Genomic DNA, 26,248 nt, shown 5'->3' with positions numbered 1-26,248 from the left:
GCGTTTGCCTTGCGTGCAGCCAGCCAGGTCAAGACAGGTTCGATTCCTCCACCCCTCTCAGAGATCCCAGCAAGCTACCGAGAGTACCTTGTCCGCACGGCAAAGCCTGGCAAGCTACCCGAGACACATTCAAAATGCCAAACACAGTAACAACAAGTCTCATGATGGAGATGTTACTGGGCCTGCTCGAGCAAATCGATGAACAACGGGAGGACCGTGACCATGACCATGACATCGTACCGGGTCAAGGCACACACTCACTCTCCCCTATATAGCAGATCAACGGACAGGGTGGATGGATGGGTGGATGGATGGGTGGGTGGATGGATGGATGGGTGGATGGATGGATGGGTGGATGGGTGGGTGGATGGATGGATGAATAGATGGGTGGACGAATGAGAATGGACAAGTGGATGGATGGAATGGAACGGATAGATGAATGAATGGATGGGTGGATTGATATATAGGTGGATGGGTTGGTGGATGGATCAGTGATGGATGGATGAAATGGGTAGATGGATGGATGGGCGGGTGGGTGGATGATGGACGGATGGAATATATATGTGGGTGGGTTGGTGCATGACTGAAGGGACAGATGGATTGGATGGATGGGTGAGGGGGTGGTGAATGAATGGATGGAGGGGCGGGCTGATGGGCAGATGGACGGATGGAACTCTTCCTTCTACGCTGGTGTGATCCACCAGCCCATCCTTCTGTGTTTCATTAACTGACGAACAGACTCATCTGGAACTCTCCAGTCTGGGTGGATAGGTGGATGGATTGACACAGGGGTTAGAAGGATGAATGGGATGGATAGACGGGCAGATTGATGACAGATGGTGGAGGGTCGCGCAGGTGAGTGTATGGAAGACAGACAGACAGCTGGATGCAGACTATACCAGCCCCCGGTTCATTCAGGGAGGGAGGAGGCCCTGAGAACCGAACAGCTGAGCCCGAGAGCAGAGACCCCGGGCTCCCGTCCCAAGAGGCAGCGAGGGGCTGACCCCAAGCCCCAGTCCCGGGAGCGGGCCGGGGCGCTGGGCTCGGCGTGCTGAGGGCGGGTCCGGGGCCTCCCGCGCGCGCCGGGCCCGGTGGCTCCGCCCAGCGACGGGGCGGTCGCGGCTCTTCCGGCACTGAGCGGGTTGTGCAGGCGGCGGCCGCGGGGAACGGTGAGTGTGTGGTGGTGGGGGGGGGGGGGGCCTGGCGGGGGTGGGCATCGCGCTGGGCGCCGGGCGGACGGCGGGGAGGGACCGACCCGGGAGGCGGGGGATGGGGCGCCGGGACGCGCGCGCGCGCGCGTGCAGGCCGGCCGCGGGGAGCACCTCGGAACGCAGGGGGGACCCGCTGCGCCCGGGTCGCTCCGGGGGCGCCCCGGACCCGGGGCAGGGGGGGAACCCCGAACCTCGGGGGACCCCGATCGATCGTGCCCCGCGTGAGGAAGCTTCGGCGGCCGGGCGTGGCCCGCCAGAGTCCGAGCGAGGTGGGGACCTCCCTGCCCGCCCCCCGGCCGCCCCCCGCGGAGCGCGCGCCCCGCGCCCGCTGCCGCCGCCCCCCGGCCCGCGCGCCCCGCCGTCCCCCCGGGGGCCGCGTGTCCACACCCGCGGCGGACACGACGCCAAGATGGCGCCGCGGGGACCGGTCACCGCGCGCCGGGCGGGCGCACCCGTGGCGGGCCGTGGGGACCCGTGCCCCCCTGCGCCCCCCGCGCGCGCCCGCCCGCCGCGGCCCCGGGGCGGCTCCCGAGTCCCCATATTCGTGGCCAGGAAGGGCCCCCACGTGGCCGCCGCCCCGCGCCGCTGCCCCCCGGGGTCCCCCCGCGCGTCCCAGCTCAAGAAACAGCCCCCCAGCAAGGACGATCACACCCCCCTCCGGCCCCCCAGATCTCTGCTGCTCGCTAGGTGGGGGGTGGGGGGGAGCCGGCCCGGCTCGGAGCGTTTTTACCCATGGTTCGTTCTGCCAGCGCCTTCCTAAGTGCCCATGACAGAGCTGGGGCTCAGAGAGGCTGAGGAAATGACGGGAGGTCGCACAGCATGAGAGCTGTAGAGCGCATGAGCCATGAGCCAGGAAGGGTGGACCTCTCTCCAGACTGCTCTCCCGGGAGTGTGGGGGTCTAAAATCACCCCCCTCTGCAGGTGAGGGGACCATGTGTGTCTGTGTGTACTTGTTTTTGTTTTGTTCAGGGGCCACATCGTGGGGTGCTCGGGGCTTACTCTGGGCTCTGTACTCAGGGATCTCTCCTGGCAGTGCTCAGGGGGCAGTCTAGGGGGCCGGGGATCGAACCCAGGCAGGCTGCATGCCAGGCAGGTGCCCTCCCCATTGTGCTGTGGCTCAGGCCACTGCCAGTTTGTTTGAGTCGGTCCTTGCACTCACCCCTTTTGCCCCTGGACTTAGCAGTTCCTGCACCAAATTGCCCGTCCCTGTGCCCAGGGGACAAAGACTAGCTCTGGGCATGGCTGAGTCGAGTGTTTAGCTTACTGCAGCTTAGCTGCAGCCTGGGGTTAGAACTTTTCTCAAAGTTCTCTCTCTGTCTCTGTCTCTCTCTGTCTCTCTCTCTCTGCCCTCTTCGTGGAGGCTTAGCCTGGGCACTTCCAGATTTTTCTCTTCCTTCACCCAAACCCAGTTTGCCAGGTTGCTTCTGCTCAGTTTCGCTTTGGTGCTGCTCAGGGCTCAACCCTGGCAGTGCTCGAGGGGAACCTACTGGGTTGCTGGGGATTGAACCCGGGTCAGCCAGCTGCATGCAAGGCAAACGCCCTGGCAAACGGCCTCCCCTACTGGACTCTGGCTCTGGTCTCTTAACAAGACGTCCTGATGGCCAGATACTAGAATAATGGTGCTCAAGGCTGGCCATGTAGGTAATGAGCCCAGTTTGATCCCTGGCATCGCTTACGGCCCCCCACCCCCGTCGAACACTGCTAGGAGTGATCCTTGAGCACAGAGCTGGGAGTCGGCCCTGAACCCCTGGGGGTATGGTGGGGAATGGTATGTGTGGCCCCAAAACCAAAAGGAAAGAGAAAGCAAGGGAAGAAGGGAGGGAAGGAGGGTGGAAGGAAAAGAGAGAAGGGGGGAAAGAGAAGAGGGGAAGTAAGGGTGGGAGGGGAAGGGGGAAATTCGGAAGGGAGGTCAGGGTCCTAGTCCAGCAGGGCAGGTCAACCCAGGATCGATCCCCCCAGCATCCCTCAGGAAACCTGGGTGGTGCTGGGGACCAAACCAGGGTCAGTCCCATGCAAGCGAGTACCTGAATCTCTGTTCTGTCTTTCTGGCCCCATCCAGAGTTTTCACTTTTGATTTTGAGCCACACACCCAGAGGGGTTTGGGGCTTTCTCTGCCCAGAAATCGCTCCTGGTAGGGCTCTGGAGATTCAAATGGCCTGGGGTTGGCCTGGGGTCAGGGCCGGGGGAGGTGCTGTCTGCCTGGCCCATGCTGGCCGGGGTTCTATCCCCGGCAACCCACAGGGTCCCCCAAGTGCAGAGCCAGGAGCCAGTCCTGTGCCTAGCCAAAATTAAAAATGAATAAAGCCCCCGCCCCAGATTCTGCGCTACCTATGGATGGATCTGCCCCATTAATAGGTAACTAAAACTTGAATGACTTTGAACCTTGTATAACTCAGCACGGGCTCACTCCATCCCCGAACTTAATATTTCACTTTTCCCGATGGCTGCGGCTGATTTCTGACCTCTCGTTGCCAGCGAAAGGTCGTGCGCTCCTTCCAGGGCGCAGAGAGAGAAACAGAAACCCGCGGCCTGTTCTCAGTGTCCTGATTCCCAGATGTAGGAAGGGGTCAGGGGAGTGACAGTACAGTGGGTAGGGCGTTTGCCTTGCACGCGGCCAACCCGGCCGACCCGGGTTGAATCCCCGGCATCCCATAGGGTCCCCTGAGCACTGCCAGGAGTAATTCCTGAACACTGCTGGATGTGACCCAAAAAGCCAAACAAAGATTAAAAAAAGGGGGGGAAGAAGAGAAGGATGTTCTGCCACAAGACACCTTCCTTCACTTTTCCCTCCTTCCTTCCTTCCTTTTTTTTTCTTGGTTTGTTTGGGGGCCACACCTGGCGATGCTCAGGGGGTTCCTCCTGGCCCGCCATTCAGGCACCACTCCTGGTGAGTGATCCCAGAAGCGAAAAAGAAACAGGAAAAAAAGGACAGGAGATACGGCCAGTCCAGTGTGAGGCTCACGCTGGCACCTGGTCACTGTCCCTTTGGCAGCCAGGCTTGGCCCGAGCCCCGTCACCGAGGGCAAACATCCTCCTTCGTTCGCACTTCCCCTGGCATGCCCTTCCCTTGCCATCCGCGACTTTCCAGGTTTGTGTGTCAGCATTGCTGTTAATCTTTAGCCAGGGTGAAAGGTCCCAGTCCCCGAGGCCACATGCCTTCACCCCGCAGATTTCTGCGGGACTCTGGGAACTGCCTTCTGTCGCTGGGAACCAGGCTTTTCTGCACAGAAGCTGAAAGGTGGAGATAAAGCTGGTCTTGGGGGCCCGGAGTGATAGCACAGTGGGTAGGGCGTTTGCCTCGCACGCGGCTGGCCCGGGTTCGATTCCCTGGCATCCCATAGGGTTCTCCCAGCATCACCAGGTGTGATCCCTGAGCTCAGAGCATCGCTGGGTGTGACCCAAAAGCCAAAAACAAAAAAGAAAAGCGGGTCTTGGAGGAAAGTTTGGGTGTGTGGGGGGGGGAGGTGTCTCAGCACCCGGGCTGCTCAGCTTAGTGCTAAGGGGGTAGGGTCCCTGCAGTGTGTGTGTTTTGGGGTGGGGGATGTTAAACCCTAAGATGTTAGCCTGAATTCCTTGACCACAGCCCCAGATCCATAATTCCACAGAGTTGCCAAAACCCATTACCTACCCGCCCCTGGCATGAGCCTTGGCTCAGATGAAAGGTTTGCCTTGCTCCTGGCTGACCTGGGTTCGATTCCTGGCACCCCCTGATTCCCACTCAGGAGTGATCCCTGAGCACAGAGGCAGGAGGAAGTCCCGAGCATCACTGGGGGGTGGGCCACCTCCCCCCCCCCCCCGAAAAATATAACAATGGAGGGGGAAAAGTGAAAAAAACAATGAAGGTACCCCAAGCGCTGATTCAGCCCCATTGCCGCGCCCAGGGGGAAAGGGCAGACTTGGGACTCTGATCTGGGCCTGGCTAAAGTCCGCTTTGGTTCTGTGGGGAGGGAGGGACCCAGGCGAGGAGGGTCAGGGAGCCTTCTGTGACTGGGACCGTCGGGAAAGCCAGCAAGTTGCTCCTTCCACCGGTAGGTCGCTGGGGTCATTCATTTGCTGTCACAGCCTGATTTCCTGATTCTCCCATTGACTTCTTCAGAGGCTGCTCCTCCTCCCTGTTTTAGGAATATGAATTCCTGGGGGCCAGAGCGATGGCACAGCGGGTAGGCATTTGCCTTGCACCCGGCTGACCTGGCATCCCATAGGGTCCCCTGAGCACCGCCAGGAGTAATTCCTGAGTGCAGAGCCAGGAGTAACGCCTGAGAACCGCTGGGTTTGACCCCCCCAAAAAAAATTTCAAAAAATCTGGGGGGCTGGAGCAATAGCACAGCGGGTAGGGCATTTGCTTTGCACGCGGCTGACCCTGGTTCGATTCCCAGCATCCCATATGGTCCCCCAGCACCGCCAGGAGTAATTCCTGAGTGCATGAGCCAGGAGTAACCCCTGTGCATTGCCGGGTGTGACCCAAAAAGCTAAATAAATAAATAAAAATTAAAAAATCTGATTCCTGGGGTTGGAGCAATAGGACAGTGGGGAGGGCGCTTGCCTTGCACGCAGTTAACCCCGAGCCCTGCCAGGAGTGATCCCTGAGCACAGAGCCAGGAGTCAGCCTTGAGCATTCCTGAGTGTGACCCAAACCCTGTCCCCACCCCACCCCACGCAAAAGAAATCTGATCCGTAAAACCCGAGAGGTAGCTCTGAAGGCTGGAGCACAGGTTTTCCTGTGGGAACCTCAAGTTCCATCCCTGGCACCACCGGGTCCCCTGAGCACTGAGCTGGGAGTAGCACTGTGGCACCCAAGCCCAACCAACACTGATTTCTAAGCTCTACCTCGACTCTGCTAAATCAGGACTTTGGGGAGGGAAGAAGGGGGTGTTATGGGGTTCAGGAGCCAGAGGGCCTAGTTGGGGCCTGACTCAGTTAATAAGCTGGTTTTCCTGCCGGAGGCTGCATGCTCATGGCAGGGCTGCTCTGGAGAAGTCTCAGAGGCTTTGATGCAGTTCCCAATTCTGTGGGCAAAGGGACAAAGTCGTGAACGACGCTGAAACCTAAACAAGATAGACGTCTTTGATTTGAACTCAGGATCATTGGTGCCTCCTCTTTTGAAAAAAGGAATTCCTGGGGGCCGGGGAGAGAGTATAGTGGGTAGGGCACTTGCCTTGTATACAGCCAATCTGGATTCTTCCATCTCCGGCACTATCCCTGCCAGGAGTGATCCCAGAGCACAGAGCCAGGAGTTAAGTTCCGAGCACCACCAAGTGTGGCCCCCCCAAAACTAACTCTTTGCCCCACCAAAGGGAAAAACCACCCCCACCCCCAAGCCTAGAATCGGTCTTTTATGGTGGAAAAAAATCGGAACACTGCAGTCTCTGTAGGGGCAGAGGCAGACACCCCCCAAAAACAAAAATTGGTATGAATGGTTAGAGTATTCTTTGTCTTGGTAGGGGTGGGTGTCGGGGTTGGGGGAGGGGAGACTATCCCATAGGGTCCCCCAAGCCCCATTAGGAGTGATCCCTGAGCAAAGAACCAGGAGTGAGCTCTGAGCACAGCTCCCACCCCCCCAAAAAAAATTATCATTATTATTACTTCGGTTTTTTGGGTCAAACTCAGCAACGCTCAGGGGATAACACCTGGCAGTGCTTGGGAAAGCGATGGGATGCCGGGGATCGAACCCGGGTTGGCCGTGTGGAAGGCAAAAAAGAAAAGGTGAAGGTACGGGTGTTTCATTGTATGACCAAGACTTAAACCCGAAAGCTTTGTAACTGCTCTCACGGTGATCCAATAAATAAAATTATAAAAAATGAAAAAAAAAGTAAGGTGGAGTTCATGCACAATTCAATCAGCTGGATAAATAGCAGTACTCCTACATTAAAAAAAAACACTACTTGCCGTACTCTCCCTCCTGCACTGCCAAAAATTATTAAAAAAAAAAAAACCTGACAACTAATCTCCTTTACCTGTCACTTAACTCCTCCCGCGGGGGTTCTATCGGGGCGGTTCCTTTTGGAACAGGGAAATCAAGCCGGCTCAGTGAGCTTTCTTGGATCCAGAGCTGATCACATGAGGAAGGATTGCCCAAGAGGAAGGGCTTGGTGATGGGGCTGGCCATCGAGGTGCTCCTGGCCCTTAGGGGACCCAGAGGGGCAGCAGGGCCTGCCCACCGCCTCGCGGCCACGCCCACCACCCCGAGGCCACGCCCACCGCTGACAGAGGGTTGTGTAATTGTCCTTAGGAGGTCCCAGGACCCAGAGCGATGACACAGTGGATAAGGCTCTTGCCTCACACGCGGCCCATCTGGGTTCAATCTCCAGCATCCCCTAGGATTCCCCGAGCACCGGCCAGGAGTGATACCTGAGCACCGCTGTGGGTGTGACCCTCCCCCGTCAAAATAAAAAAGAAAGAGGGGCTGGAGCGATAGCACAACGGGTAGGGTGTTTGCTTTGCACGCAGCCGACCGGGTTCGATTCCCAGCATCCCATATGGTCCCCTGAGCACCGCCAGGGATAATTCCTGAATGCAGAGCCAGGAGTAACCACTAAGCGTTGCCGGGTGTGACCCTAAAAGCAAAAGAAAGAAAGAAAGAAAGAAAGAAAGAAAGAAAGAAAGAAAGAAAGAAAGAAAGAAAGGAAAAGAACACCCCAATTCCCAAACGTGAGGCGACTTGGCCACAGATGGAGTTGAACCCCTCAGAGATGGCTCTGGTGGCTGGAACGCTGCCCACCCCAGTTCCACCCCCCGGGGCTCTGCCATCCTCTCGTACTTCCTCAAATTCTAAAAAGGAAGAAAGAAAAAGAAGGGGCCTCTGTTAAAAACTGCTCAGCGTTCAGGGCCCGAGGGATAAGGACAGGGGTGAAGGCACTTGGCTGGCACGAGGCAGGTCCGGGTTTGATCCTTGGCACTGCATGGGTCCCCTGAGACTGCCTAGGAATGAGCCCTGAGCACAGAGTCAGGAGTGAGCCCTGAGCACAGCACCAATACCAAAACTCAAAAAGGAGGAGAGTGGCTGGAGCGATAGCACAGCGGGTAGGGCGTTTGCCTTGCATGCAGCCAACCCAGGTTCGATTCCCAGCATCCCATAGGGTCCCCTGAGCACCACCAGGAGTAATTCCTGAGTGAAGAGCCAGGAGTAACCCCTGTGCATCGCTGGGTGTGACCCTCCCCCCAAAAAAAAGGAGAGAGGAGAGAGGAGAGGGAGAGAAGAAGGGGTGGGGGGAAGGGAGCCCTATGGGCTGGAGCACAGGCTTTGCACCCCAGGGGGCCCAGGTTCAATTCCTAACACTTCATGGTCCCCGAGCACTGTGCAGGGAGCACTGAGCAGGGTGTAGAACATAATCAAATGCAAAGTGCAGGAAAGACGGCCTGGGACCAGCTGCCCTTGGTCTGTGACCTGTATGGTGGTTTGATCCTTCCGAATATCTAACCTAAGGGACCCCTGACCCCCCCGGCCCTGGGGGTAAATGCTGTGTGGTTCATTGCTGCAGTGCAATACTGTGGGCAAAGACTCAGGCAGGGCATTTGCCTTGCACATGGCTGACCCGGGTGTGAGCCCCGGAAACCGGTTAGGATCCCTCCAAGTGCCTCCAGGAGTGACCCCTGAGCTCAGAGCCAGGAGTAAACCCTGAACACCGCCAGGCGTGGCCACAAACTAGAATTCAAAGCAAAGAGAAAGACTGCAAGTGATAAAAGCCCACTTAAGGGGTGGCGTGTACCTCCAGATGAACGTGGAGCTTCACGGAATTGTTCAGGAAAGAAAGCCCTCAGTTTCCTGATATTAGGGGCCAGACAGAAAATAGTGCAGTGGGGAGGGTGCTTGCCTTGCACGCAGCCAACTCGGGTTCCATCCCCAGCATCTCAGAGGGTCCCCTGAGCACTGTCATGGGTGTGGATGCAAAAAATAACCAAAAAATAATTTCCTGATATTAAAATAAAAAGAATGCGCTGGAGAGACAGGACACAGGTGAAGCATTTGCCCTGCATGCAGCTGACCCCCACAACTTTATACCCTTTTTTGTTTTCTTTTGGGGCCACACCTGGCAGTGCTCAGGGGCTGATTCCTGGCTCTGTACTCAGGAATCACTCCTGGTAGTGCTCAGGGATCTCTATGGGATGCTGGGGATTGAACCTGGGTTGGTATGTGCAAGACAAATGCCCTCCCCACTGGACTAATGCTCCAGCCCCTTGGTTTTATTCTTTTTTTTTTTTTTTTTTTGCTTTTAGGGTCATACCCAGCCGATGCTCAGGGGTTACTCCTGGGTCTGCACGCAGGAATTACTCCTGGCGATGCTTGGGGGACCATATGGGATGCTGGGAATCGAACCCGGGTTGGCCACGTGCAAGGCAAATGCCCTCCCCGCAGTGCTATTGCTCCAGCCCCCGGTTTTTTTTTTCAGTCGTGTGATAATGTATGTATAGGAAAGGGCTGCAAAGAAATGTACAAAATGTTAATAATGTTAATAATAGTGATTTTCACAGGCCTCAGTGAGAGGCAATCTCTCTCTCTCTCTCCATACTCAGTGATGCTCAGGGCTTACTCCTGGCTCTGCACTCAGGAACGACTCCTGGCTGTGTTCCAGGGACCCTAGGAGATGCCGGGGATTGATCCCCGTCTGCCGCATGCAAGGCAAATGCCCTCCCGCAGTCCTATGGCTGCAGCTAGGGGCCCGCGATTTCATATCTGATGCTTTTCCCTCCCATGAGGAGCCCCTGTTCTCCTGGGGGTTGACTGTGTGTTGTCACATAAAGCAGCTTTGAAAAAGAACCCCAGTTTAGTCACAGAAAGAGAAAGAAAGTCAGAAGCCCCTCCCCGAGGCGCGGAGGCAGCGTCTAGGGAAGGAATGGTTCTGAGCCAGGAAAGAGTTTTTTGTTTTGTTTTGTTTTTTGCTTTTTGGGTCACACCCAGCGATGCACAGGGGTTACTCCTGGCTTATGCACTCAGGAATCACTCCTGGTGGTGCTCGGGGGACCTTATGAGGTGCTGGAGATCGAACCCAGGTCAGCCACGTACAAGGCAAATGCCCTACCCACCGTGCTATCGCTCAGGCACAGGAAGGAGAGATTTGAGGAGGCAAATTAGGTGTTGGGGTGTTACCCTGTCAAGCGGCTGCAATGTGCTTTTCACTGTGATGTTCCCTGTAAGTTTCAGGTCATGAGTCTTCCTTTTCTCCTGGCATCCTTATTATTATTATTATTATTATTACTTTGCTTTGGGGGCCCGCAGGCAGTGGTGCTCAGGGTTGACTCCTGACTCTGTGCTCATGGATCACTCCTGGCAAGACTCGGGATCATATGGGGAACCAGGAATTGAACCCGAGTTGCTGCATGCTAGGCAGGCACCCAGCGGCCCACTGTCCAATCTCCCTGGTCCTTCTGGGTTATTTTTAACCCCTTCTATATCTGCCGCCCTGTTTTGGTTTTGTTTGGCCACATCCGACAGTGCTCGGGGGCTATTTCTGGCTCTGTACTTAGGAGTGACGAGCCCTGGTGGTGCTTGGGGGCCCCTCTGTGGTGGCCGAAAGCAGAGGGGGTTGTTGACTGCGAGAACCTTAACCCCTGACCTAGCGCTCCAGCCCCAAGCAAGATCTTTTTGCAAATAAGACTGAACTTGGGTGGGGGGGTGAGAGTACAGCAGCTGGGGTGTTTGCCTTGCATGTGGCCGACCCGGGTTCAATTCCCGGCATCCCATATGGTCTCCCAAGCACCGCCAGGAGTAATTTCCGAGTGCAGAGCCAGGAGTAACCCCTGAGCATCGCAGGGTGTGACCCAAAAAGAAAAAAGAGAGAGAGAGACCCCAAGTCATCGCCCATGAATGGCCTTTCTGGCTCCTGATCAAGCTGCTTAATGGCCATGATCCCATAGACTCAGGAACAAATCTCGGAACCCAGCAGGTTTTGGCAGAAATCCCTCCAGATTTAACTGTTAAAATTTTGAAATTTCAAAATCGTGCGGCCACTACTGCAGCCACGCAACATCATATGTTATTCTTAATCAGCAATAGAAAACAGATTGTCTACTGTTGCCTTTTCAGCAGATCTGAGTGTTGAGGTAAAATCCCAAATAATAATGGTGGGTCTGGTGTCAAAATATTGAATGTGATCAAAGTAGAGAGAGAGTAATGTGGAAATCATCTGCCCCACAGGTAGCAGGAGGGTGTGGGATGGGGGTATACCGGGGGTTTTGGGGGTGGAGAATGGGCACTGGTGAAGGTATGGGTGTTTCATTGTATGACCAAGACTTAAACCCGAAAACTTTGTAACTGCTCTCACGGTGATTCACTCACGGTCACGGTCACGGTCCTCCCGTTGTTCATCGATTTGCTCGAGCAGGCCCAGTAATGTCTCCATTGTGAGACTTGTTGTTACTGTGTTTGGCATATCGAATACGTCACGGGTAGCTCTGCCGTGCGGGCGAGATACTCTTGGTAACTTGCCGGGCTCTCCGAGAGGGGTGGAGGAATCGAACTCAGGTCAGCCATGTTGGCTGCGTGCAAGGCAAACACCCTACCGCTGTGCTATCGCTCCAGCCCCACGGTGATTCAATAAATAAAATTATAAAAAATTTAAAAAAAAAGATGAGCATGGGGGTGGGGTGATGTGGAACAATAGTACAGCAGGGAGGGCACTTGTCTTGCACGCAGATAACCTGGGTTCGACCCTGGGCACTACTCTGTAGGACTCCCCGAGCAATGCCAGGTATAGCCCCTAAACAAAAACAAAAAAAAGACTACCTAAATCTTTCTATGGTGCCCTGGGTTCACACATAATCCCATCTACCCCAGGATAACGGGTTTCTTTCCCTTTTCTTTGGGGGGACGAGGGGGTTTAGGGGACACACCCATCAGTGCTCAGGGGTTTACTCCCGGCAGTGCTCGGGGGACCCTATAGGGTGCCAGGGATCAAATGCGGGTCAGCCGCCTGCCAGGCAAGCCCCCTCCCCACTTCCAGCCCCAGGATGAGGGGCACGCGGTGTCTGGCTGTCAGCCCTCATGGACTTGCCTCCCTGTCCCTCCCCAGTCAGGACAATGTCGGGGGACCTGCCACTTAGCATCAACATCCAGGAGCCGCAATGGGACCAGAGCACTTTCATCGGGAGAGCCAACCACTTCTTCACCGTGACCGACCCCAGGAACATCCTGCTGACCAATGAGCAGCTGGAGCACGCCCGGCAGATTGTGCATAATTACAGGTTGGATTCGGGGCTCCCAGAATTCGGGGCACCATTCCTTATCTCTTTGGGTTTTTTTTTTTTTGCCTTTTGGGTCACCCAGTGATGCACAGGGGTTATTCCTGCCTCTGCACTCAGGAATTACTCCTGGCGGTGCTCAGGGGACCATATGGGATGCTGGGAATTGAACCCGGGTTGGCTGCGTGCAAGGCAAACGCCCTACCCGCTGTGCTATCTCTCCAGCCCCTCTTTAGGGTTTTTTTGGGGGGTACACATGGCGGGGCTCAGAGGGCCCTAAGGGGGCGCGGCGGACAAGCAGGGTGCCAGGCCAGCGCCCCTGAGCCCCGTCTTGGTTCGAGAGGAAGAGCAGGGGTCACGGAACCCAGGGAAATTCAGGGTTTACGGCCTCCCCCTAGACAAGGAGTCGTGCCTCCCGGCCTGACGGAAAATGAACTCTGGCGCGCCAAATACGTCTACGATTCCGCTTTCCATCCCGACACCGGCGAAAAGATGATTCTGATCGGCAGGATGTCGGCGCAGGTGCCCATGAACATGACCATCACCGGCTGCATGATGACGTTTTACAGGTGAGCTGGAGATGCCGCCCCCTAGTGGGGAAGGCTAGAATCGCACCTTGTGGTAGAGGGTGTGTGTGTGTGTGTGTGTGTGTGTGTGTGTGTGTGTGTGTGTGTGTGTGTGTGTGTGTGTTGGGGGGTGATAGAAGGAAATGAGTAGGTAATAGGTGAGGGAAGGCGTGATAGGAGCTTGGGGTGACTTTCTGTTGGTTCACTTAAAGATTGCGCCCCTGGTGGTGAAGGTTAGAATTGCACCTTATGGGGGAGAGAGAAAGAGAGAGAGAGAGAGAGTGTGTGTGTTGGGGTGGGGCAGGTGATGGAAGGAAATGAGTAGGCGGAACTGAGGGGGGCAGCTTGGGGTGACTTTCTGCTGGTTCCCTTAATGACAGTCATTTTCCAGCCCAGTTTGGGTCCCACCGGCAGATGCTAGAGGCCAGCCGCCCTGGACTGCAGTGGGCTTGTGACACTTGCTCTATTGCAGGACCACCCCCGCGGTGCTCTTCTGGCAGTGGGTGAACCAGTCCTTCAACGCCGTGGTCAATTACACCAACAGAAGCGGAGATGCCCCCCTGAGTGTGAAGTAAGTTTTTTTAGACTGCAGAGGAAATGAGGTCCTGGGGTACCTTAGGGAATCCCAGCGTTCCCGGAAGCACTCTCCCTGTTTCTGAAAGCCACTTTGCATTCATGCCCTGTATTGTTTTTTGATGCTCATGAAGTGTTGCTTTTTAGTTGTTGTTCATGGTTTTTTTGGGGGTGGGGGTGTTCATACCTGGCAGTGCTCAGGACTCCTGGTTCTGTGCTCAGGGACCACTCCTGGCAGGCTCAGGGGATAAAAACGATGGTGTCGGGGATTGAACCCAGGGACTCACATCTGCCAGGTACACTTCTACCAAGGTTTACCATCTCCATGACCCACGTTGTTTGTTTTTATACCACGGCTGGCACAGATTGTATGCCTGGTGTAATTCCTGTTTGAGATGGTTGCAATGTGGATGTGGTTTTTCTCCATGGTGTCCCTGTGAGACTGAAGTGTATGATTTTTTTCTTTTTTTTGGGAGGGGTCACACCCAGCAATACTCAGGGGTTTACTCCTGGCTCATGCACTCAGGAATTACTCCTGGCGGTGCTTGGGGGACCATATAGGATACCGGGGATTGAACCTGGGTCAGCCATGTGCAAGGCAGATGCCCTACCCGCTGTACTATCGCTCCGGCCCCCTGATTTTTTTCTTTTTCTCTTGGAATTTTTATTATTACTTATTGTTATTATTTTGCATTGGGGCCACATAAAACGGTGCTCAGGGATCACTCCCAGTGGGGCTCAGGACCATATGAGGTGGAGGGGACCAAACCCAGGTCAGTGCGTGCAAAGCCACTGTACTGTCACTCTGGCCACTCCCTCCCCACCTTTTATTATTTTGGTGATTTGATTTTTTTCAAGGAGGATGTCTGTGGAACCTAAAAGAAAGGGCTTAAAACTTTACATCTTAAGATGGATGAAAGATATGCTAGCAGACATCTTCACAAAGCTTAGAAATTTACCAGTGTTTTTTTTTCTTTTTGGGTCACACCCGGCGATGCACAGGGGTTACTCCTGGCTCTGCACTCAGGAGTTACTCCTGGCGGTGCTCGGGGGACCATATGGGATGCTGGGAATCGAACCCAGGTCGGCCGCATGCAAGGCAAATGCCCTACCCACTGTGCTATCTCTTCAGCCCCATTACCAGTATTTTTATTTCTTTAAAATAACTTTTTTTTTTTTTTTTTTTGCTTTTTGGGTCACACCTGGCGAGGCACAGGGGTTACTCCTGGCTCTTCACTCAGGAATTGCTCCTGGCGGTGCTCGGGGGACCATATGGGATGCTGGGAATCGAACCCGGGTAGGCTGCGTGCAAGGCAAACACCCTACCCGCTGTGCTATTGCTCCAGCCCCTGAAATAACTTTTTTAGGGAGGAGGGGGAGGGGCTTTTGGGTCACACCTGGTAGAGTTCAGTGCTTACTCCTAGCTCTGCACTCCTGGCAGTACTCAGGGGACCCTACGGGATGCCAGGGATTGAACCTGGGTCAGCTGTGTGCAAGGCAAGCGCCCTCCCCACTGTCCTATAGCTTCAGCGCCTCTTTCAAGTGGTTGTTGACAGTCCTCATCATACGGAACAAAGGACATGGAAATCAGCAACTACCAGTTTCTCGCACTTCATTTCATCCCATCCTGAAATAAACTTTCAAAGAAGGGACAGCCACAAATTTGACCACTAACTCTACATGATGCTGCGGAACTGAAGGGAGCCAGGTTTGCAAAAGTAACAGAAACGGATTAACTTCAGATTGTGCTGAGGTTGTCTATTCCATCCTAGTTCCGGGTCAAAAAAAAATTTTTTTTAATAATGGGCCGGTGCGATAGCACAGCGGGTAGGGCGTTTTCCTTGTATGCGGCCAACCCGGGATTGATCCCTGGCATTCCATATGGTCCCCTGAGCACTGCCAGGACTAATTCCTGAGTGCAGAGCCAGGAGTAACCCCTGAGCATTGCTGGGTGTGACCCAAAAAGAAAAATTAATTAAATTAAATAAAACAAGGGCCCGAGGTGCCAGAGTGATAGTGCAGTGGGTAGGGCTCTTGTCTAGCATGTGGCCAACCTGGGTTCAATTCCCAGCATCCCATGGGGTCCCCCAAGCACCGCCAGGAGTGATTCCTGAGTGCAGAGCCAGGAGTAACCCCTGAGCATTGCTGGGTGTGACCCAAAAAGCAAAAAAAGGGGGGGGGGGGCGAGCAATAGTCCAGTGGGGGAGGGCAGGGCTCTTGCCTTGCACAGTCATACCAATTCAATCTGCTTCCCACAGGACCCCTCCCCCCAGCCCTGCCAGAACTGATCCCTGAGCACAGAGCCAGGGGCAAACCCTGAGCACTGCCAGATCCCAAAACTCAAAAGCAAAAGTCTTTCCCGGCCCCTCTGCCCTCGGCGCTTATAGAAACGGTCCATCCTGACCCGCGCTCATTTGTTCTCTTTTCCAGCGAACTGGGCACGGCTTATGTTTCTGCTACCACGGGTGCAGTGACAACGGCGTTAGGACTCAACGCACTGGCCAAGGTACTGGCCTTGCTGGCTCCGTCTGAGGGCGGCTGCGGGTCTCACCTGCCTGGTCCCCTGAGATGCTCTTGTTCTTTCTCCAAATGGCTCAAGCCTAGCCAGAGGGAGATAGCACAGCAGGGAAGGCGCGTCCCTTGCACGCGGCCGACCGAGGTTCGATTCCCAGACTCCTGTAAGGGCCACAGAGCACTGCCAGGGGTGATTCCTGAGCTCCAAGTCAGGAGGAACCCTTAAGCATTGACAGGTATCCCTCCCTCAAAAAAAAACAATAATAATAATAATAACAAAACACCATTATCTAAACTCAAGCCATGGGGACACCGTTTCCATACTCAGAAACGGAATTGGTCCCCAAGAGCCCACATTAGAAACGGGCAAGCACCCCAGGGAGCTGAGATTCTCTCTCCAGACCTGAGTTTCTGTCCCAGTAGGATTCTGACCTTTTTTATGGGGTGGGGGGGCCTCCCAATTGACGCTCTTGCCGGGATGTCATGGCAGGGCGGATCCACGTGGGGCCCTGAAAATTCAGTGATACTTGGTATTGGGGACAACCAGGCACGCCCAGTGGGCCTCCGGATGCGGGGGTGGGGGGGGGATGGGAAACGTGGGATGTGTGGGATGCAGGGCGCGTCCCGTCCCGTAATTCCCCGACTATCTCCGCAGCCCCCGACTCTGCGCTCCCTAGCACTGGATTTCCAGTCGGTCGTGCCAGGGAGCGGCCGGTCACGCTCTCGGAATTCTCTTTCCCGCAGCGAGTCTCGCCCCTCATAGGACGCTTCGTTCCCTTTGCCGCTGTGGCCGCTGCGAACTGCATTAACATCCCGCTAATGAGGCAGAGGTAAGGGGGCATTTCCTGGGCGGCTCCCGGGGTCTTTGGGCTGGAGCACAGGGGCTGGCCAGAACGCGCTCTGCTCATCCAGAACTTTTTCTCTCTCTCTTTTTTTTTTTGTTTGTTTGTTTCGGGGGTCACACCCAGTGGTTCTCAGGGGTTACTCCAGGCTCTGCACTCTGGAATCACTCCTGGCGGTGCTCAGGAGAACCTACGGGATGCCGGGGCTCGAACCCGGGTCCAGGGCATGCAAGGGAAGCACCCTCCCCACTGTGCTACTGCTCTGACCCCATTGTTTCATTTCTTTTCTTTCTCTTTCTTACCAAGAAATCCAAATTGATTTTTATTTTATTTTGACTTGGTGGGGGTGCTCAGGGGAGCTTCCACCCGGCTCTAGGTTCGGGGATCACCTCCCTTTTTCTGTGCCTTGCCCTCCAGGGAAATCAAAGTTGGCATCCCAGTCACCGATGAGAATGGGGAGCGCCTGGGCGAGTCGGCCAACGCCGCCCGATCCGCCATCGGCCAGGTTGTGGTTTCTCGGATCCTCATGGCAGCCCCGGGCATGGGTGAGTCACCCTGCTTTCCTGTGGCAGAGAGATGGAAGGCCAGGAGAGAAGCCGTGAGTGACCCCCGCCCTTGGGAGCATTGGGCGGGGGCAGGCAGAGAGCAGACAGAGTCAGCAAAATACTGAGCAGGCGGGAGGGCGGAAAGGCAGGGTGTGTGTGGTGTGCGTGTGTGTGCGCACGTTCACTCTAAGCAGACAGGAGGGTAGAAGGAGACAAAGGGGGGCTGGAGAGATAGCACAGTGGGTAGGGCGTTTGCCTTGCACGCGGCCGACCCAGGTTCGATTCCCAGCATCCCATATGGTCCCCTGAGCACCGCCAGGAGTAATTCCTGAGTGCAGAGCCAGGTGTAACCCCTGTGCATCTCCAGGTGTGACCCAAAAAGCAAAAAAAAAAAAAAGGAGACAAAGGGACAAAGGGGAAAGGCAGGGTGTGTGTGTGTGTGTGTGTGTGTGTGTGTGTCTGTGTGTGTCTGTCCTGAGCTGGCTGAGCTCGAATCCCCCAATTGGATACACGCACGGCAGCCAAGCAAGCACCCTGCCTGCTGTACTTTTGTTTGGGAACCACACCCTGTGGTGCTCAGGGCTGACTCCTGGTCCTGCCCTCACGGATCACTTCTGATGGGGCTTGGGGGACCCGGTGGGGTATCAGGGATTGAACCCGGGTCAGCTGTGTGCAGGGTCAATTAAGGTCATAACTGCAGCTCCCACCCCAGGTTCACTTTTTTGTTTTGTTTTGTTTTGTTTTGGGGCCACACCTGGCGATGCTCAGGGTTTACTCCTGGCTCTGTACTCAGGGATTACTCCCTGTGGTGCTCGGGGGACCCTGTGGGGTGCTGGGGATTGAACCTGTGTCGGACACGTGCAAGGCAAGCACTCTCCCTACTGTACTATATAACTCAGCCACCACCCCAGGTTCACTTTTTTTTTCTGGGGGTGGGGTCATACCCAGTGTTGCTCAGGGGTTACTCCTGGCTCTGCACACAGTATTTACTCCTGGCGGTGCCTGGGGGACCAAATGGGATGCCGGGGACAGAACTCAAGTCGGCCATGTGCATGGCAAACGCCCTACCTGCTGGAATATTGCTTTGGGGCCCCCTCCCCCCGGTCTTTTCATTTTTTTTCAGGTCACACACCCAGCATGCACAGGTGCACAGAAGTTACTCCTGGCTCTGCACTCAGGAATTACTCCTGGTGGTGCTCAGGGACCATATGGGATGTTGGGAATAGAACCCGGGTCGGTCACGTGCAGGCAAACCCGCTGTGCTCTCTCTCCAGCCCCACCCCCAGTTTCATTTTTGATTGTGCTTTTTGGAGCTTAGGCCGCCTGTCAGCTCTGTTCCCAGTAGCTTGGTTCTTTGAAACGTGACCCCCATCGCTAAAGCACCATGATTGATCCTGCCTGGTAACCTACAGGGGTCAGTGACCAGACAGACAAGTCGGGGTAATGTGACCGTTGAGTCTGACGGAAGTTGCAGGACAGTGAAGTATTGACCTTGGCGTGTTTGAACCCACGTCTAGCAATGCTGGGGGACCATGCCGTGCTGGGGAGGGAACCCGGGGTTCCTGCATGCAGAGCCTGCGCTCAGCCCGTTGGCTCCCCAGCCCTCTGAGAATTTCTGAGCACTGTGGCATGGAATTGTCACTGCTGTGTGGATACCGTTTCCCCCACCGGACAGATGAAGCTCAGAGAAGTTTGCGGCCTCTCCCAGGGTCCTCCTCCCTTGCTGGCTGGATCAGGGGTTTCAGGAAGTTTCTGCCTTGACTTTTTTTTTTTAGGGGGGGCTTCTTTTATCTTTTCTTTTTGGGAGAGGACCACACCCCGTGGTGCACAGGGCTTCCTCCTGGCTCTGTGCTCAGGGATCACTCCTGGCAGGGCTGCGGGGATGAGGGCAGTGACTGAACCCAGATTGGCCCCCTGCAAGGTGTGAACCTTATCCAATCTATCAACCCACCAGCCCCTCTCAAAAAATAAAAAGTAAAAAAATTGGGTGTCATGCAGATTGGGCTGAAAATGGGCTTGAAATAAAGGCTAAAGAGACTCTGTTTAATTACTTGCAGCCATTCCCCCGTTTATCATGAACACGTTGGAAAAGAAGGCCTTTTTAAAGGTAAGTCCAGGTATTTTGTTGGTTTGGTGTGGTTTGGTAGTGCTCAGGGCTTAGTCCTGGCCAAACCCGCGATGCTCAGGGCTGGGTCTGGTGTGGGCGGGGCGAGCATCCTCCTCACTGTACTATCGCTTCACCCCGCTGCATCCTAACGTTTTGAAAAACGGGTTGCCGAACACAGCGCACAGGTCTCCAGTTAGAAAAATCAGGCTGCTTAAAGAAGTTAGCCGAGTGAAACCATTTTACTCCCAAAGTAAAATGACAAGGACTGTCAATGGTGGGGCAGGGGGAGATGGGTCAGAGGTCTGGGGTGTGTGCCTTTGCCTGCGGGAGCCTCCTGGTCCCCTGGGCCACATCTGTGTTAGCAATCGGTTATCTGCTGGCCAGTGGAAAGGTAACGACTGCATGACGGACTTATGGTATAAGAACTGTCTCTGTGTGATGTCCTCTGTACATTAAAATCGGGACTTGGGCTGGAGCGATAGCACAGTGGGTAGGGTATTTTGCCTTGCACGCGACCGACCCAGGTTCAATTCCCAGCATCCCATATGGTCCCCCAAGCACTGCCAGGAGTAATTCCTGAGTGCGCGAGCCAGGAGTAACCCCTGTGCATCGCCGGGTGTGACAAAACAAACAAAGCAAAAATAAATAAATAAATAAAATCGGGGCTTATCTGGGGCCAGAGCCATAGTACAGTGGGTAGACCATTTTGCCTTTGCCCACGGGCCCCGGCACCCCATGTAGTTCCCAGAGCACCTCCAGGAGTGACCAAAGATTAATTAATTAATTAAGGTAATAAGAATAAAATGCTGTTAACCCATTGGTGTAATTGACAAGCCCCGCCCATTCCCCCCCTCCTGTGTAATTGACAAGCCCCGCCTACTAGCCATAAACCAATTAGTGTGGTTGGCAGGCCCAGCCTACTTCTTCTGGCTTCCAGGTTTTGAAAACTAAAAGGGGGTTGGGGGCAGGGTTGGGAGGAGGGCCAGGGTGCCAGAAATGAGGGTAAGGCGCTAGCCTTGGATGTGGCTGACCCATTTTCATCCCCTGCCATTCTTTGGGTGTTCAGCCCTGCCGGGTATGATCCCTAAGAACCTCCAGGTGCGCCTCCAAAACCTGACAAAAGGATTTAAAAGAAAAAAGGGAAAGGACATGCTGTCTTTTTTATGCCAGCAATAGTGGTCACACCCATATTGAAAAGGACTGAAATCTAGGAAGCAAAGGGACAAATGGGGTTCTGCTAGGGGGTTCTGACCCTGAGCTTGGCCTCGTAAGTGTCTCAGCCCAAGTACCAGTGGAGAAAACTCTCTGTCTTCCCTTTACTCCTGTGCCATCCCAGCCCCAAGATTCAGGATAACGAGGGCTGGTGACTTCTCACTCCACCTCCCGTTCCACTCAACACCCCTCACAGGCTTTTGGGGGGACCATCAGAAATTGAGATGTTGCATGCCTTACTCCCCACTCCTAGGGGTGCTACAGAAGCCAGGCCTGACTTCCTCCCAGCAGTGATGCCCACAGATCCCTCTCATGGCATTGCAGAGGGCTCTTGGAGGTTCCCGGCAAGTCCCTCTGTGCCTGTCTCAAAAGTGTTCAGACTCCTGGGGTCCCAGGCATCGTCAAATGAGCAGGGTGCTTGCCTTCCAGGTGACCTACCTAGGTATGATCCTCACCACCCTGCATGGTCCCCGAACACCCTAAGAGTGGGCTCAGACCCAGCACCTCTGAGTCCAAAAACAATTCCCCCTCAAAAGAAAAGAAGAGAATTCAAAAACCTTTCTCGTTGCAGAGATTTCCGTGGATGAGTGCTCCCATTCAAGTTGGATTAGTGGGCTTCTGGTGAGTAAAATCTGTGACTTATATGTTTTCGCTTTTTGGGTTACACCCAGGGATACTCAGGGGTGTTCCACGTTCAGCACTCGGGAGTCACACCTGGTGGTGCTCGGGGGACCCTATGGGATGCCGGGGATCGAACCCGGTTCAGCCGCATGCAAGGCAAGCGCCCTCCCGCTCTACTATCACTCCGGCCCTGACATTTCATTTTTCTAATCATTCCTGTCTCCTTCCTGAGGAGAATCAGGGAGCCTTAAATTAGCAAGGAGAAGGCGCATGATATGGGCCACTCAGGATTCCGAACCCGTCACCGTCTTGGCCCCGGTATTATCAAGAGGAAGAGGCTTGTCTTCTGAGAAATGGAGGGTGTGGGGTGACTTGTATGATTTTGCTTCTGAACTCCGATAAGCACTTTGAATTTTGTTTTTTGTTCACCCTGGCAGTGCTCAGGGCTTCCTCCTGGCTCTGTGCTCAGGAGCTTGGGAGCACCTACGGAATGCCAGGGATTGAGCCTGGGTTTGGCTACCTGCGAGCCACATACCTTCCCCACTGGGCCCCAAAGCGTGAAGATTGTTCCAAGAGCGACCTGGAACCGTGGCCCATTTCCATGTCTCTGATTTCTCTTTCTCTCTCTCTTTTTACCTCCTGAAAGCCTGGTATTCGCCACGCCACTGTGCTGTGCGCTGTTTCCTCAGAAAAGGTATGTACGGGTCGGTCTTCAGAAGGATCACTGTCACTGTCCTCCTGTTGTTCATCGATTTGCTCGAGCGGGCCCAGTAACATCTCCATCGTGAGACTTTGTTGTTACTGTGTTTGGCATATTGAAGACATCACGGGGAGCTTGCCAGGCTCTGCTGTGCGGGCGAGATACTCTCGGTAGCTTGCCGGGCTCTCCGAGAGGGGCGGAGGAATCGAACTCGGATCGGCCATGTTGGCTGCGTGCAAGGCAAATGCCCTACCCGCTGTGCTATCACTCCAGCCCTCTTCAGAAGGATAGTGAAGTTTTGTTGTTGTTGTTGTTGTTGTTGTTGTTTTTGCTTTTTTTTTTTTTTGCTTTTTGGGTCACACCCAGGTTTGCACAGGGGTCACTCCTGGCTCTGCACTCAGGAATTACTCCTGGCGGCGCTCAGGGGACCATATGGGATGCTGGGAATCGAACTTGGGTTGGCCGTGTGCAAGGCAAACACTCTACCCGCTGTGCTCCAGCCCCAGGATAGTGAGTTTTATTTGGCAGTGGGGATTATCCCCAGGGGGCTCATGCCAGCCAAGTTTGAGCCCCACCATTGGTGTCACATCCGGGTCCCAGAATGACCCTGGGATTTTTTTTTTTTCTGATTGGGAGAGGGGTTATACCTGGCGGTGCTCAGGGCTTCCTCCTGGCTCTGCACACGGAATCAATCCTAATGGGAGTTGGAGGACCCTGTGGGTTGGCAGCAATGGAATCTGCTTTGGCCTCTGCTTGTACTATTTCTCTGACTCTACGTTGATTTGTTTTTGTTTTGTTTGGGATGCAAACCTGGCCAGGATGCTCAGGGGTTATTCCTGGCTCTGTGCTCAGGAATTACTCCTGCCAGTGCTGGGGATAGACACACACGCGCGCACACCACACACACACACACAGCCCATATGGGATGTCAGAGAACCAACCTGGGTCGGCCATGTACAAGGCAAGCCCCTACCCCTACTATCGCCTTGGTCTCCCCCATGTTTATTTTTGTTCCCTTTTTTTTGGGGGGGGTGATCTGGACATCAGGGCACACCCAGCAGTGCTCAGGAGCTTCCCCGGGCTCTGTGCTTGGGGATCATCCCAGGGATGCTCAGGGAACCGAATTTGGTGCTGGGGATCAAACCGAGATTGGCCGCACGCAAGGCAAGTGCTCTAACCCTGTGCTACCTCTCCAGCCCCAGAATGGTCATAAGTGTGACCAGATGAAGGCACGGGGGGGTGAGTTCATGGCAGTGCTGGGAATAGACACACACACACACACACACACACACACACACACACAGAGCGTACTGGTGGGGAACCTGAAATCTAGTGCAAGGCCCAAGCCAAGTTCTCCTGGGAATCAGAAAACTGAAACCGTGGGGCTGGAGCCATAGCACAGCGGGTAGAGTGTTTGTTTGCCTTGCATGCGGCCTACCTGGGTTCAATTCCCAGCATCCCATATGGTCCCCCGAGAACTGCCGAGAATAATTCCTGAGTGCATGAGCCAGGAGTAACCCCTGTGCATCACCAATGTGACTCATAAAGCAAAGAATGAAAGAAAGAAAGAAAGAAAGAAAGAAAGAAAGAAAGAAAGAAAGAAAGAAGAAAACTGAAAACGCATGTCTGTTTCCTTTCAAAACTCCTTTCATGGGGCCAGAGCGATAGCACAGCAGGCAAGGTGTCCTGCCTTGCACACTGCATCCCATAGGGTCCCCCGAGCACCGCCAGGAGTAATTCCTGAGTGCAGAGCCAGGAGTAGCCCCTGATCATTTCTTGGTGTGAACCAAAAGGCAAAAAAAAAATCCTTTCTTGTGGTTTAGGGGTCCAGGGCTGACTCTGGGCTCTGTGCTCAGGGGCACCCTTACGGCAGGCCAGGGATGGAACCTGGGTTGGCCACAGACAAGGCAAGCATCTTCCCTGCCGCCCTCTGTCTCCAAGCCCACACAGGTGCCTCTCTGAGTCCAAACCCTCCCCTTCTCTCCCCAGCTCCATGTTGGTCTCAAGCCTGGAGCCCGAGCTGCAAGCCAAGATCCAGGAGAGCCGCCCGGAGGTACAGCGCGTGTACTTCAACAAGGGATTGTAACAGAGGGAGAAGGAGAGGGAGAGAGAGAACTTCCAGTCCAGCTGTCCTGCCAATCATGGACCTCGTGAGCAAGACCCACCGGGTCCTGGGACCTTCCAGAGAGCCGCGTCTGGTATTAGCCTTTGCCCTTCAAGCTCCTCCCTGCGCTGTGCCGCTGTCTGCCTCTCTCTTCTCTGTCACCTGGTCACCTGATCACCGACGCACATCCCCTCCCTGGAGCTGGTGGGCAGATTGGTCTCCCAAGACAATCCAAGGCATAAGCACATTGCACATCCCGGGGGCCTTGCCGCAAAGTCCAGTAAATAAACACTCACCCTCAGGATGGATGATTTGCCCGTGAAGAAGATCGGGTCAGGATACTGATTTTCCCTTTTTTCCCCTTTTCCTTTTTTTTTCCCCCTCTCCCTATCTTGTTTCAAATCGAGGCAATCACTGAAGTGAGTTGGGCAAATTGAGCCTGAGTCGAGACTGTTAAAAAAAAAAGTATAAAATTAAAATTATTAAAGAGATCTAAATACAAACATATATGCCCTTAAGGGCAGCGCACTTTCCCCTTTGGGTCATGGGGAAGGAGCTGCAAAGAAATGACGGGGTTTTGAATTTGGAAGAGTTAAAATTCCCCCTCCCCCAGGGACTGGAGTGATAGCACAGTAGGTAGGGCGCTTGCCTTGCACGCGGCAGACCAGGGTTTGATTCCCAGCATCCCATAGGGTCCCCCGAGTACTGCCAGGAGTAATTCCTGAGTGCATGAGCCAGGAATAACCCCTAAAAATAACTCCCCCAAAAGGACTGGGGCGATAATACAGGGGGCATTAGCCTAGCACTGCAGCTGACCTGAGTTCGATTCCAGTACCCAGTGGGGCCTCCCAAGCACTGCCAATTCTGAGTGCAGAGCCAGGAGTAACCCCTGAGCAACACCAGGTGTGGCCCCAAAACATACAAAAGAAACCCCAGATCTCTAGGGTCTTTGCAGATGCTGTAGAAACTGGTGGGCGTGGGTGCTTGCGTGTGTGTGGGGTGGGGGGTGTGTTTCTTGGTGCTTGCGTGTGTGTGGGGGGTGTTTCTTGGGTGGGTGCCTACGTGTGTGGGGGGGGGGGTGTTTCGTGGGCTGCTGCTCTGTTTTAGGGTGGCTGCTGGATGCTGCTCTGATGTCGCCCCTCTTCCCCAGCCCTGAAGGACCTTTAATTTCTCTGGGCTTATTCCACTGGGGCCGGGCTTTGTTGGGCTCTGAGGCCCAGTTCAATTTGATTTTCTGTCCTTGAGACACGACGCACCTTTTCCAACGGTCCCCTTGGAAGGTCAGAGAGAGAGAGGGGCAGGGGTGATGGGTGTAGGGAGGCGAGCGCGCAGGGGAAACGCACACCCTCCTTCCACCCCTAGTAAGTTACACTCGGCCGAGGCCCGGAACCTGGCAGCCTGCTTCCGGTCTGGTAAATTTCACCCGCTGCTGACTTCCTGTCTCGTAAATCTCACCCATCCTTGCGTTGAAGGCTCGGAGGCTGCTTTGCAGCCGGGACCGTTTCAACCCCCCAACCAAGCCCGGTGACTGTCTGTACTGTGGCTCCCATTGTTATTGACAAGCTTGTAAAAGGGGGAGAAATGTCTACACTAATTTTCTAGAATGCTTTTTTAAAAAATTTTGCGTTTATATAGTTGTTTACAACCATTCATTACAATTAATATTCAAACACCAGGGGCCGGAGCGATAGTACAGCCAGGATGCCTTGCATGCGGCTGACCCGGGTTCGATCCCCAGCATCCCATAGGGTTCCCCAAGCACCGCCAGGAGTAACCCCTGTGCATCGCCGGGTGTGACCCAAAAAGCAAAAATTATTATTATAATAATAATATTCAAACACCAATCCCACTACCATCAGAGGAAAGTGTGTGAAGATTGTTGTATTTCATCCTGGAGCCATTTAAGCCCTTGTCTGAGAGATTCCAAGCATGTGTGTTAAACCCAAACAAATGTTGGTACCTCTTGGTACCTCCAAGGGCTGGAGCATGAGAGGTCGCCCCAGCAATTCTGAAATTTAAAGTATGATTATAGAGCAGATTCACTCATGGGCAAGGTCTATGTCACTCTCTTCTTGGCT

The 26,248-nt window shown here is 54.5% G+C and overlaps 1 protein-coding gene and 1 pseudogene across 2 annotated transcripts; both read left to right on the top strand.

The window, feature by feature from the left end:
• Positions 1–1,067: 1,067 nt before the first annotated feature.
• Positions 1,068–24,997, top strand: SFXN1 (sideroflexin 1). Of its 2 annotated transcripts, none has more exons than XM_056113058.1 (11): positions 1,068–1,169; positions 12,218–12,389; positions 12,785–12,955; positions 13,425–13,523; positions 15,956–16,031; positions 16,784–16,869; positions 17,299–17,426; positions 19,484–19,533; positions 21,317–21,366; positions 22,013–22,060; positions 24,056–24,995. In XM_056113058.1, exons 2-11 carry the CDS (start codon positions 12,226–12,228, stop codon positions 24,150–24,152), a joined length of 969 nt encoding a protein of 322 aa, XP_055969033.1. In that variant the 5' UTR covers positions 1,068–1,169; positions 12,218–12,225; the 3' UTR covers positions 24,153–24,995. The 2 variants fall into 2 exon arrangements, with proteins under 2 accessions (XP_055969033.1, XP_055969032.1); XM_056113057.1 differs by lacking the exon at positions 1,068–1,169 and adding an exon at positions 5,207–5,239 and having other exon boundaries at positions 24,056–24,997.
• LOC130022554 (uncharacterized) lies at positions 15,181–15,304 on the top strand (annotated as a pseudogene).
• Positions 24,998–26,248: the final 1,251 nt, after the last annotated feature.

This window comes from Sorex fumeus, unplaced genomic scaffold (genome assembly GCF_029834395.1).
Source record: "Sorex fumeus unplaced genomic scaffold, SorFum_2.1 ptg000019l, whole genome shotgun sequence".
Taxonomy (NCBI): domain Eukaryota; kingdom Metazoa; phylum Chordata; class Mammalia; order Eulipotyphla; family Soricidae; genus Sorex; species Sorex fumeus.
This window is presented reverse-complemented; position numbering and strand designations above follow the sequence as displayed.

Bases quoted from the DNA above. Each gene is read 5' to 3' on its own strand.
- SFXN1 (XM_056113057.1), top strand. From the start codon at position 12,226: ATGTCGGGGGACCTGCCACTTAGCATCAACATCCAGGAGCCGCAATGG. The intron at 12,956-13,424 runs GTGAGCTGGAGA...GCTCTATTGCAG, and splicing joins TGCATGATGACGTTTTACAG to GACCACCCCCGCGGTGCTCT. The intron at 19,534-21,316 runs GTAAGTCCAGGT...TTCTCGTTGCAG, and splicing joins AAAAGAAGGCCTTTTTAAAG to AGATTTCCGTGGATGAGTGC.